The sequence below is a fragment of the Rhinoraja longicauda genome, chromosome 28, assembly GCF_053455715.1.
Source record: "Rhinoraja longicauda isolate Sanriku21f chromosome 28, sRhiLon1.1, whole genome shotgun sequence".
Lineage (NCBI taxonomy): Eukaryota > Metazoa > Chordata > Chondrichthyes > Rajiformes > Arhynchobatidae > Rhinoraja > Rhinoraja longicauda.
In genome coordinates, this window is record NC_135980.1 from 7960533 (window position 1) to 7974646 (window position 14114).

General features: G+C 41.0%; 1 protein-coding gene across 2 annotated transcripts in view; it reads left to right on the forward strand.

Moving 5' to 3' along the window:
• hcn2b (hyperpolarization activated cyclic nucleotide-gated potassium channel 2b) overlaps positions 1-11359 on the forward strand; it is a 119635-nt gene extending 108276 nt beyond the window's left edge. For both annotated transcript variants that reach the window (XM_078423613.1, XM_078423614.1), the window contains one exon: positions 6973-11359. In XM_078423613.1, the coding sequence (XP_078279739.1) occupies positions 6973-7889 (917 nt within the window). In that variant the 3' untranslated portion in view covers positions 7890-11359. The remainder of the gene's footprint in view (positions 1-6972) is intronic.
• Positions 11360-14114: the final 2755 nt, after the last annotated feature.

Here is a 14114-nt window from a genome sequence, read left to right on the forward strand (position 1 = left end):
GCCCCACAATGTCCATGGTGAACATGATACCAAGACCATCTCTTGGTATAGTGACCATTTCTTATCCACCTGCACATAATCCATATCCCTCCATTCCCTGCACAACCGTATCCCTCCATCCAAAAGCTTCTTAATCCCACTCTTATGTCCATCTCAACCATCAACCCTAGCAGGGCGTTCCAGGCACTCACCGTCCTTTGTATAAAAAGGTCGCCCTGCACATCCCCTTTAAACTTTGCCCCTCTCAGCTTAAAGCTATGCCATATTTCCATCTTGTATACTTTACATTCAAACATGTTATAAAATGTGGTCTAAACTCGGCCATAAAGGCCCATTGTCCTTGCAACAGTAAAAGGTCTAGTTATATATATGTTGCTTCCACATATCAGTCACAATTGCACTTCAGTATTTACTTTGCAGCTGTCGTGCTTTGGGTATCGCGTAGATATAAAGCCAAACCAGCCCCGAGCTCCTTAGCTGAAGCAGCAATGCTTCTCCATCTGTCCCTGTACTTGGTTCATTGACTAGACTCTTGTCCTGAAGATTTGACTAATCTCCTACAAGGTTGAAGATCGACACAAAATGCTGGAGTAACTCTGTGGGTCAGGCATCTCCGGAGATAAGGAGTGGGTGACGTTTCGTGTCGAGATCCTTCTTCAGACTGAGAGTTGGGGGAGAGGGAAACTAGAGTTTCTAGAGTTTTTAGAGTCTCAGTCTGAAGAAGGGTCTTGACCCGAAACATCACCTATTCCTTTTCTTCAGAGATGTTGCCTGACCCGCTGAGTTACTCCAGTATTTTGTGTCTACCTTCAGTGTAAATCAGCATCTACAGCTCCTTCCTACAAGGTCAAGTTGCTTTCCATTGTAGGTGATTCATCAGGCAGTGTGATATTTCTATCCTTGTTAAGTATGAATAGCCTTTAACAATTCTTTGACAAAACTTGTCTTTATTCATCCTGGGAGTCCACACTTCCTCAACTAGGTGTTTGTACAGATGCTGCCAACCTTTCCATGGATGCCCTGCACTGGTTTATAGTATCAGACATGAAACATACATAGAAACATAGAAAATAGGTGCAGGAGTAGGCCATTCGGCCCTTCGAGCCTGCACCGCCATTCAATATGATCATGGCTGATCATCCAGCTCAGTAGCCTGTACCTGCCTTCTCTCCATACCCCCTGATCCCTTTAGCAAAAAGGGCCACATCTAACTCCCTCTTAAATATAGCCAATGAACTGGCCTCAACTACCTTCTGTGGCAGAGAATTCCAAAGACTCACCACTCTCTGTGTGCAGAAATGTTTTCTCATCTCGGTCCTAAAAGACTTCCCCCTTATCCTTAAGCTGTGACCCCTGGTTCTGGACTCCCCCAACATCGGGAACAATCTTCCCGCATCTAGCCTCTCCAACCCCTTAAGAATTATATATGTTTCTATAAGATCCCCCCTCAGTCTTCTAAATTCCAGCGAGTACAAGCCCAGTCTATCCAGTCTTTCCTCATATGTAAGTCCCGCCATCCCAGGGATCAATCTGGTGAACCTTCTCTGTACTCCCTCTAAGGCAAGAACGTCTTTCCTCAGGTTAGGAGACCAAAACTGCACACAATACTCCAGGTGCGGTCTCACCAAGGCCCTGTACAACTGCAGCAGAACCTCCCCGCTCCTAAACTCGAATCCTCTTGCTATGAATGCCAACATACCATTCGCTTTCTTCACTGCCTGCTGCACCTGCATGCTTGCTTTCAATGACTGGTGCACCATGACACCCAGGTCACATTGCATCTCCCCTTCTCCCAATCGGTCACCATTCAGGTAATACTCTGCTTTCCTGTTCTTGCCGCCAAAGTGGATAACCTCACATTTATCCACATTATATTGCATCTGCCATGCATTTGCCCACTCGCCTAATCTATCCAAGTCACTCTGCAGCCTCCTAGCATCCTCCTCGCAGCTAACACTGCCACCCAGCTTCGTGTCATCCGCAAACTTAGAGATGTTGCATTCAATTCCCTCGTCCAAATCATTAATATACACTGTAAATAACTGGGGTCCCAACACTGAGCCTTGCGGTACCCCACTAGTCACTGCCTGCCATTCCGAAAAGGACCCGTTTATTCCTACTCTTTGCTTCCTGTCCGCCAACCAATTTTCTATCCACCTCAACACTGAACCCTCAATACCATGTGCTTTAAGTTTGTACACCAATCTCCTATGTGGGACCTTGTCGAAGGCCTTCTGAAAGTCCAGATATAACACATCGACTGGTTCTCCCTTATCCACTCTACTAGTTACATCCTCGAAAAATTCTACAAGATTCGTCAGACATGATTTGCCTTTGGTAAATCCATGCTGACTTTGTCCGATGATTTCACCACTTTCCAAATGTGATGCTATCACATCTTTAATAACTGACTCTAGCATTTTCCCCACTACCGATGTTAGGCTAACTGGTCTATAATTCCCCGTTTTCTCTCTCCCTCCCTTTTTAAAAAGTGGGGTTACATTAGCTACCCTCCAGTCCTCAGGAACTACTCCAGAATCTAAAGAGTTTTGAAAAATTATCACTAATGCATCCACTATTTCTGAGGCTACTTCCTTAAGCACTCTGGGATGCAGCCTATCTGGCCCTGGGGATTTATCTGCCTTTAATCCATTTAATTTACCTAACACCACTTCCTGACTAACCTGGATTTCCCTCAGTTCCTCCATCTCATTAGACCCCTGATCCCCTGCTATTTCCGGCAGACGGTTTATGTCTTCCTTAGTGAAGACAGAACCAAAGTATTTGTTCAATTGGTCTGCCATCTCCTTGTTCCCTATGATCAATTCACCTGTTTCCGACTGCAAGGGACCTACATTTGCCTTAACTAATCTTTTTCTCTTGACATATCTATAAAAGCTTTTGCAGTCTGTTTTTATGTTCCTTGCCAGTTTTCCCTCATAATCTATTTTCCCTTTCCTAATTAAGCCCTTTGTCCTCCTCTGCTGGACTCTGAATTTCTCCCAGTCCTCTGGTATGCTACTTTTTCTGGCTAATCTGTATGCTTCATCTTTTGTTTTAATACTATCCTTGATTTCCCTTGTTAGCCACGGATGCACTACCTTTCCTGGTTTGTTCTTTTGCCAAAGTGGGATGAACACTTGTTGTAGTTCATCCATGCGACCTTTAAATGCCTTCCATTGCATGTCCACCGTCAACCCTTTCAGCATCAATCGCCAGTCTATCTTGGACAATTCACGCCTCATACCCTCAAAGTTACCTTTCTTTAAGTTCAGAACACTTGTTTCTGTATCGACTTTGTCACTCTCCATCCTAATGAACTCTACCATATTATGATCACTCTTGCCCAAGGGGCACAACAAGACTGTTAACTAACCCTTCCTCATTACTCAATACCCAGTCTAGAATGGCCTGTTCTCTCGTTGGTTCCTCGACATGTTGGTTTAGAAAACCATCTCTCAAACATTCCAAGAAATCCTCTTCCTCAGCACCCCTGCCAGTTTGGTTCACCCAATCTATATGTAGATTGAAGTCACCCATTATAACTGCTGCACCTTTAGTGCATGCATTTCTAATTTCCTGCTTGATGCCATCCTCAACATCCCTACTGCTGTTAGGTGGCCACAACTCCCACTAGCGTTTTCTGCCCCTTAGTGTTTCGTAGCTCTACCCATATCGATTCCACTTCCTCCAAGCTAATGTCCTTCCTTTCCACTGCTTTAATCTCCTCTCTAACCAGTAACGCTACCCCACCTCCTTTTCCTTTCTGTCTATCCTGCCTGAATATAGAATATCCCTGGATGTTGAGCTCCCAGCCTTGGTCACCCTGGAGCCATGTCTCTGTAATCCCAACTATATCATAATCATTAATAACTATCTCCACATTTAATTCCTCCACCTTATTACGTATACTCCTTGCATTGAGACACAAAGCCTACAGGCTTGTTTTTACAACTCTCTTACCCCTTATACGATTATGTTGAAAAGTGGCCCTTTTTGATTTTTGCCCTGGATTTGTCTGCCTGCCACTTTTACTTTTCACCTTGCTACCTGTTGCTTCTACCCTCATTTTACACCCCTCTGCCTCTCTGCTCCAGCTCCCATCCCCATAGAACATAGAACATAGAACATAGAATATAGAAAATAGAACAGCTCAGGAACAGACCTCTCAGCCCACAATGTCTGTGCTGAACATGATGTCAAGATGAACCAATTTCATCTGTCTGCACTTGATCCACATCCCTCCATTTCCTGCATATCCAAGTACCCATCTAAAAGTCTCTTAAACACCACTAACATATTGCCTTCACCGCCAACCTTGGCATCCACCGCACTCTATTAAAACAATTGTCCCACACATCTTATTTAAACTTTGCACCTTTCACCTTAAAGCTATGGCCTCTAGTCTTTGATATTTACACCCTGGGGATAAAGGTTCCAACTATCTACCCAGTCTATCCGTCTCATAATTTTATATATTTCGATCAGATAAGGAAGGCACTACAAATACTGACATCAGTCTGAAGAAGGGTCTCGACCTGAAACGTCACCCATTCCTTCTCTCCTGAAATGCTGCCTGACCCGCTCAGTTACTCCAGCATTTTGTGATACAAATACTGACATTATAGGTTGGGCACTTATGCTTGGGTAAAGCAGAAAATAGTTCACATATTTACACATAAACACACGAAAACAAATGTGATACATTTCATATTATGAAGAATACATTGTATATACAATAGACAATAGACAATATACAATAGGTGCAGGAGGAGGCCATTCGGCCCTTCGAGCCAGCACCGCCATTCAATGTGATCATGGCTGATCATTCTCAATCAGTACCCCGTTCCTGCCTTCTCCCCATACCCCTGACTCAGCTATCCTTAAGAGCTCTATCCAGCTCTCTCTTGAATGCATTCAGAGAATTGGCCTCCACTGCCTTCTGAGGCAGAGAATTCCACAGATTCACAACTCTCTGACTGAAAAAGTTTTTCCTCATCTCAGTTCTAACAACATACAAAGGTAACTCATTTTATTACAAATACACATAAAACACATAAAACAGAAAAGAGAAAAGACTTTACACATTTACAAATATAATTGCTATTATTATGTAGCATGGTTTCAAACTTCAATAAACGGACGTCTGATCTACTTAGTACCTGGTAGAATAATTGCCACTTTATTGAATTGACTAATGTCAATCTAATCTGTTCTTCAATCAGCTGCAAGTTTCTTTTTTTAACTTATTACCACTTGTCTGTACTTGGACCTTTATAAGGATGTTTCAAGAGATATTCCCAAGGTTTTATTTACACATTGAATCATCTGGGTATTTGTAATAAAATAAGTTACCTTTGAATATTGTATGTACAATGTATTCTTCATAATATGAATTGTATCAGCGTGGAAAAGTATCCAATTTGAGTTTGAAGAAGGATCACAAGCCAAAATGTTGGCTATCTATATCCTCCACAGACGCGGCCAGACCCGCTGAGTTATCTGGCACTTCGTGGTTTACTGAAGAATCCAGCATCTACAGATCCTTGTGTCTCTATCCGAATTGTTCACAGATAATGGAATTTAGTTTAGATATGCAGTGTGGAAACAGGCCCCTCAGCCCACCGGGTCTGCACCGACCAGTGATCCCAGCCCACTACCACCATCCTACACACACTAGGGACCAATTTACAATTTAACCAAGCCAATTAGCCTACAAACCTGTACGTCTTTGGAGTGTGGGAGGAAACCGGAGATCCCAGAGAAAACTCATGCAGGTCACGGGGAGAACATACAAACTCTGTACAGACAACACCCGTTGTCAGGATCGAACCCGGGTCTCTGGCACTGTAAGGCAGCAACAGTACCATTGCGCCACTGTGCCGTTACTTATTGTTTAACTTGCTAAATCTCTAGCCTTTTAGATTGTTTGAATTGTACACTTTGACATCATTGTGTGTACCCTCAAGGTATTGTGTTTAATGACAATTTGATGCTTTTCCATTGAGCGTTGGTGAGGTATACTTCAATTAAATGAAACAGGCTGTGGTTTATATAGATCCATGCCTGTTAGACTGTTGTGAGGACAAAAACAGTGCCTAGCAACTGTTGTGGGCATGGATACATTTAGTTTCAGTGGAGATTATCCACAGGTGGAGCTACGAACGATCATGTTCATTTACTTCACCCCTGAACGATGTTTCTGCACCCAAGAGCAACTAATAAAACAACATCCAAATTAAGATTTGGAGTAATTTTTACTGATAGTCAGTCACCAATGTTTTGTTTACTTACATATTTTGTATTTCACTACATTTTTTTGTTATTTTAATTTGCATTCTTGAACACTTTAGAAAATGAATTTGTTGATCCATTAATTTAATAGAGGATATCACATATCTTTCAGTACAATGCAATTCTGCAGCAGAATCGCCCGGTCACACCAGTTCTATGGTATCCCACTTTCGCATCCACTTCCGACATGCTAGGTACATTTTACAGGGGCCAATTAATCTGCACACCTGCACGCCTTTGAGATGTGGGAGGAAACTGGAGCACCACCTTTCACACAAAGGATGGTGGTTTCACATAAAGGGTGGTGGTTGTATGGAACAAGCTGTCAGAGGAGGTAGTTGAGTTGGGGACTATCCCAGCATTTAAGTTACAGTTAGATGTGTACATGGATAAGAAAGGTTTGGAGGGACCAAATGTGGGCCGGTGGGACTAGTGCAGATGGGGCATGTTGGCCGGTGTGGGCAAGTTGGGCCGAAGGGCCTGTTTCCATGCTGTATCACTCTATGACACCCAGGGAAAACCTAGATGATCACAAGGAGAACGTGCAAACTCCACGCAGACAGCACCTGAGGACAGGATCGAACCTGGGTCTCTGGCGCTCGATGCTCGATTTGTGTGGCTTGTTTTCACATAGTTAATCCCATCTGAGTCTAAAATGTAACTTCTTGTTTCTCACAGGAAAGAAGAACTCTCTTTTGCTGCACAAAGTCCAGCATGATTTAAACTCTGGTGTCTTCAACAACCGCGAGAATGAGATTATACAGGAGATTGTGAAGTACGATAGAGAGATGGTTCAGCAAGTGGAACTACAGCAGTCTCACACCCCTCCGTTTCATGGCGGGCCCATGTTCAATTCTCAAGGCCAACTTGCTAACAGTTCGGCAATTGCTACCCTCCAGCAGGCTGTAGCGATGAGCTTCTGTCCTCCATCTGCGGGGCTTTTCATTGGGGCTGTAGGTGTGCAGTCACCCAGGACAGTCAGACGGCTGCAGACTGTCCAGAGTGCGGCAAGCCCACTCTCGGTGTCCCCTGGTCAACAGCCACAGATGCAGCAGCAACTGGCCTCTGTCTCACCAAGTCCTTATCCTTCTGCTGTCTCCAGCCCTCCAAACCAAAGTCCGCTCGCCAGTCGAACTTTCCATTACGGGTCGCAGGCACAATCAGGCTCACAGCTTTCACTGACGCAGCAAACGATATCCAGCCCATCGCACCGCCACGCTGTCCACAAGAGCGCACAAGCATTGCACACGGGCAGTTTATCCCAAGCGGCGAGACCACTGTCCGCATCGCAACCCTCGCTGCCTCACAATCTCTCCCAGACAATAACCTCGAGCCCACCGCGGTCAGCCCGAGAATCGACATCGTCAATGGGAGGTCCGATATCCACGCAACCAGCCACAGGAGGACTCCAGGGATCAGTGCGAGGATCCGTCCCACCAAGAATGGCCCTGACCCACCAAATGTCCACGGGAGCAATATTCCAGCCGCCGGGGAAGGCAGGCGCGCAGCAGGACTCCGGCGTCCCCAAGAAAGATTCAGCCGTGTGCGTTACGGACACGGACACTGGCAAATCAAGGCTCTCCTCCAACTTGTGATATTGGAGGCACCGTGCTTTTTTAGCGGTCACCAAGAGATTCAAGGTTCAAGAAGAAATCACAGACAGTTGTTGTGTGTGTGTGATCCAGAAAGGAATCGCTGCTGGGTACTGCACATCCTAAACTAATTGCACATCCCACACATCTTATTCCTGTCGCACTGAAACTCCCAGTCTGTGCAATTGTTTCAGTGTCAAAACGTATGACAAATGAAGATGTACATAAGCTCAGAGTCCTTTGATAGGGTGACTAGCTTTCATTTATTTTAACAGTTAGTCCGTGTTAGTGTTTTTATTTCAGGGAAAAAAAGTCTTATTAAAAAAGTCGTATTAGGTGTCACAGTGTTGCTAACTTATATACTGTTGTAAAATTAGGTGTCAGTAGTTAGCGTAATACATTTTAATGTCTTAGGAAATTGTTGCTGTACCATAAAGCAGCAGGACAGAACAGACCTTAACCTTTTTTGGACATGTCTAAGCTAGAAAACATTTTTTTATTTTAATATTAGAAAAGAGTTATGGTTTTCTTTGTTCAGTGTAGTAAAACCAGTTAATAATGGTAATCTACTGGTGTGTCACAGGCTAAGGGAGATTAAATCAGTAGTTTCCATTGACTCTTCTGTATATAACTAGTACCTTGAGAGTCGATGGATTCCTATGTGATTTTGAAAAAAGCCTGATGTTATGTAAATGGAAATGATTAAATGTGTGTACCATTAGGACCAAAAGCAGTTCTATGTGAAACTGCGTGGAAAAATGCACTCGAATAGCAGAATGCACTCGATAAGTAACTTACATTTTTCTTACTGGAGTAGTGCATGGTGTCATCGCCCAACAGTCTATTCAGGTTCAAACGGTTGTGTGGCGTAAAAGTGGCAGTATGGACAAGTTGTAACAATAACTTGGTATATTCCTTTTCTTCAACATGCAATAGTAACAACTGAACCAGTTAGCTGAGTCATCCATTTTGTATATATGGTGAAAAGGCACACCTCACTGCAATAAGAGTGTTGACTTAGTTCATAAATACTTCCCATGAAGTTGTATTACTAACATAACAAAGTCTGTACATCATTAATAGCCATTCTAAATATTTAAATGCAGAGCACAACTCTAACCATGGAGACCTTTTATTTCAAATATCCCAACAAACATTTGAAGCTGTTTGAAAATAGATAGGTGCTTTGATTTGCTTCTTTAAAAGGCGGGAGAATGGGGTTAGGAGGGAAAGATAGATCAGCCATGATTGAATGGTGGAGTAGACCTGATTGTCCAAATGGCTTAATTCTGCTCCTATCACATCACTTAAAATAATATAAGATCCATAGCTGTTTGTTCAATTATTGTCTTTGACAGAATGAACATCATATTGTTAATGCACGTAAGATTGCATTTAAACAAATTTATAATCTTGAGTTGTATTTTTGATTTTTAAAGTGTGCATACAGAGATGTGGCTGTGATCCTTTAGAAATTCCTATAAAGACCAAATAATTTGATGAAAAATAAAGTCTTCAGTCAGAAGAAGGGTCCCGACCTGAAACATCGCCTAATCATTCCCTCCACAGATGCTGCTTGACTTGCTGAATTAATCCAGTACTTTCTGTTTATTTTATTTTTATAGCAGTCCCTTGCGTCTCCAATATGGTGGAAATATTAAATAAACTGGAACAACATTTAAATACTTGAAAAATTCATGACGTTACAAGTCAACTGACTTTAATAGAAGTACAATGATAACACCATGAAATGAAAACTTTGTGGGAAGTATTTAGATATTTCTGGTTTCTGATTGAGTTAATATTCTGAGAAATTGTAGTTTATAATCCTGCTGCTCTATTAATGGCCTTTACAAAAAATGTAGCTGTATTTTTTATCAAAACAATCATATTAGCTTTTCTCTCAAAACTAAGGAGCCTATAATCATTGCAGCCATATCTTTAGAGTAGAAAGAAAATGTAACAGGTAGGTATTTTTGTTGAATGTATAAACACAATTGGGCAAAGTTCACCCAATGCCTGAAAATGAAAAATTAGCTTCAACCATCATTCGTTCTTTAGAATAGCGAATTGTTGGTAGTATAAATAGATTTTTAGCAGCCTTGATGCATTAAATGTGAAAGTCTACATCACTTTTCTGGTGCAGATCTATAGTACTGGGAAATGTCACTTTTACAAATTGTCCGGTCAAGTCATTACTGTCCTCAGTAATCTATAATGTGTTGTCAGCTGTAAGACTATTAATTATAAACTGTATTATACTTAAACTAAAATGCCGTTCATTCATGGTTCTCGACAACATAATCTGACTTGAGACGAAACCTTAAGAAATTAATGTTAAATCAATAGGCAGCTAATGTATGTGATATGAAAGAATGTATGATATTTTGTTGAACGAAATCCCAATGTAAAGGTGTACATTTTTGTTGTAATTAATTATACTTTGTGTGAAAAACAGCTTAATTTAGCAAGGCTTCAATTTGCAGTGAAATTATTGTAAATTCTTGCCATGAAAATTCTGAATGAAACAGCACATCATTATTACTGAATTTACAATTTCTAATATTTGTAAATTAGCTGGTAATCATTTGCAGTGGTAATGAGCATTCATATCAAGATTTTACGCAATATAACTTTGGATTCTATCATGAACAAATCCAAAAATCATAAATTAAAAGGTAAGAGTGATTTCCAAATTAAATTAAATTATTTTGTATAATGATTTGAGTTATATATTGATCAGTTTGATTTATTTTATGCAGAAGAGGTTTTCTACATGTGAAAGTGAATACACTATTGACACTCTTACCCGAGCTTAGAATTCCAGAGTAAAAAAAACATTTAATTTTTATCCAGAGTATTGAATTCTTGACTGCATGATTGCCACAGAAAAGTAATAATGGCAACACCTTCAACCATAGTCCCGCCATTCAAAATTCCTTCATATCTACAGACCATGAGTTACAACTGCTGCTAAGTCACAGAACATTTCTATTTAGATTTTAAAATGCGTTTCATTTTCATTTCTCGAAAGAGTGATGCGACCCTTTGAAGTGCAAATACTCCAAAACCAGTGACTTCGTTTTTTGATATTGCTGTAGAACTCTTGACCTTAATTAATTAAACTAAACAAAACTGCTTTTATGCAAATATGTCAAAAGCAAATGCCTAACCTCACTTAATAGCAGATCGATGTTAATATGGTGTTAGATGTTTCATGAGGGCAGGCTTTTTAACCACTTATCGTAACTACTTAGCCTTACACTGCTAGTCCATGGATAGCACCATATATGTACTTCAGGTACGTGTGATGATAGAGATTTTATTAAATGTTTATGCTGGCAATATGTCTTCTGCAACAAATTTTGTTTCATATTTGTAGATTTTGTGCCTAATATTGTGCTTTCCTTGCGTGTTCTGTGATTTACTAATCTGTATTTGTGCAGGCATCAATATTAAAGCCTACACAGGAGTTGCACTGACATTCAATAAACTCAATTTTCTTACTCTCACAGAGAAGGTTGCAGGTCTGTGCAGGACTTGCAATTGTTTTTGAATGTGTGTGCTGAATAGAATGTCTTTTCTTGCACTCATTATGTTGTCCATACACATGTCCAATATCACATTTACAATGTCAACCAATTAACTGTCTGTAACATAAAATGTGAGGAAGCTTGAAAGAGTTTGCTTATCCACACTAACAATGCTTAAGACCCAAAAATTCACCAGTAGTTCCTCAGCACTCTATGTTTAAATTGTAAAATGATGTACAAAACTTAAGTCTGAAGAAGGGTCCCAAACCGAAAGGTCGCCTATCCATTCCTCCAGAAATGCTGACTTATTCCAGCTCTTTGTGTCTACCCTCCACAAATGCTGCCTGTTTTGCTGATCACTTTTTGTTTTGCTCGAGATTCCAGTATCTGCAGCTCCTTTTGTCTACAAATTTTAAAAATACTTTAGTTCCTTTAAACTACATCTTTTCCAGCATTTGGAAGAAGATGAAAGAATAAGAGTGTTTTTTCCCCTACATTTCTTATTGCACATAAAATATCAAGTGTTCATTTTGCTTTCCAATGTTGATTTCCTCTTTGACTTCTATGGATTAGGTTAGGGTCTGGCAAAATCAGAATTGGGACAAAAAGTGCAGCACGTGTGTGAAAGTTTATTGAATGAATCAGGTGTAAACTATTGTTAATGAGGTGGGCTAATCAACAGGATGAATGTAGTTTGCAGAAAAGATGCCTCATCTTCTCAGAACTGTGTGCTTTATGTTTGAAAGGGGATATGTTCAATCATTGGCAGGGCCTTAATTAACTGAAGCTCAAATAGAGGTAAAAATGTTGGAAATACTCAGCAAGTCAGGTAGTTCCACAGAGAACCCTATTAATGTTTCACTCTCCACACCCCTGTCTGACCTGCTGAGTGCCACCAGCATATTCCACATTCATTTCAGGTTTCCAGCCTCCACAGTATTTTGTTTGTAAGAAATCTACCTAGATTCCATGTTTTTTACTGACAACTCTTTTAATTATTTAGATTTGTTCATTATCACGCAATTTGATCCAATGTCTGTATGCATGTTTCATCCCTTGAATTTCGATGCAGTGTGATTGATGGAAGCTGATTTTTCGAAGGAGTGCAAGCTCTGAGATGTTATCCTTTCTAGTTGTGTCATTTTCACTAATATAAATCCAAAAGAGTTATGGTCCTAATACCTCCCCCTGGAGCCAAGACGTCATTTGTTCCTTCCAGTTGCTCTATTAGTCCACGTTGCCTCGAATCACATCCATTATCCAAAATGACAAATCAATTGGACTTCTGCTATTCCTGACAATATTATTGTGCCACTGTTGTGGTGCCAGCAGAATATTGGACTCAGGAATAACCAGACACACAGGGATGTTCATTACTTTCCACAGCACAATAATAACGTATTATTTATGGACTATGCAATCGATGCGGCTGCTACACAAAGCACCAGTAACTTAAAGCAACAAACTCCACTATGCAACTGCCTTAGTAATAATTCTAGTTTTTAGAAAAGCGTCTCAGGACCTTTAGGAATAGAACAGTTAATTTTCAGCCGGTTATGTCGCGCATGCATAGCATTGTTTATTGGATATCTTAGTTTCTTTTGGAGCATAGCGATGCAGCAGGCACCATGAACAGAAATCAGATAAAGCCAGCCCATAAATCTACACCACTGCATGCTGGCTGTGCAATGGCATTAGGAGAAAATTGTGGCCATGCATTCAATCTATATTACTGCCCAGCTGAAGGAACAAACAAAATGTGGAGAAAAAAATACGAGTAAATAAGATATTTGACAAAAAGGTCCATATTTATTTAGCTTTGTATATATAATGTGTATATTTGGTTCATTAATAGAGATTCTATCTATCTATCTATCTATCTATCTATCTATCTATCTATCTATCTATCTATCTATCTATCTATCTATCTATCTATCTATCTATCTATCTATCTATCTATCTATCTATCTATCTATCTATCTATCTATCTATCTATCTATCTTTTAATTATGTGTGTATATATACACTCACGCACGCACGCACACACACACACACACACACACACACACACACACACACACACACACACACACACACACACACACACACACACACACACACACACACATATAATGAACCAAATATCATCTCATTATATGGCTATACATCTGGAGATAAGTAACATCTTTATACACACATATTAACTAATTTGAATCTAATGTGTCTAATTCAGATTTTTTTTAAATGATACTCTCAACCTCTTTATTTTTAATTGAAATATAATATATGATGTTGTGGCGGTACCCGGGGATTAGGCCACTCCCTGATCATCCCCCTTGGCACGGGTTGGACAGGGCTGGGGAAGGGACTAGTGCTACGGGGTTTGCCTGAAGGGGCTAGAGAGATAACTCGTGCTTGAGACTGAAGAGAGTGTGGATGTTCTGTTGCTGCATTAAAATGACTGTTAATACCTACCTGGCATCTTGCCTGATTCCTACTGCGTCCAGACCCACTACAATGGTGACCCTCGACATTTCCTCGCAAGTCGCGATGGACCCGAACGTTCCTCAACACGCACTACCCGGCCCTGCCGGTCAGCCGCCTCTGGACCCTGCCAGTCAGCCGCCTCTGGACCCCGCCCCGTGGACCCTGCCGACCACACCGCTCTCCACAGCGTGGTGTTGAAACTGCCTCC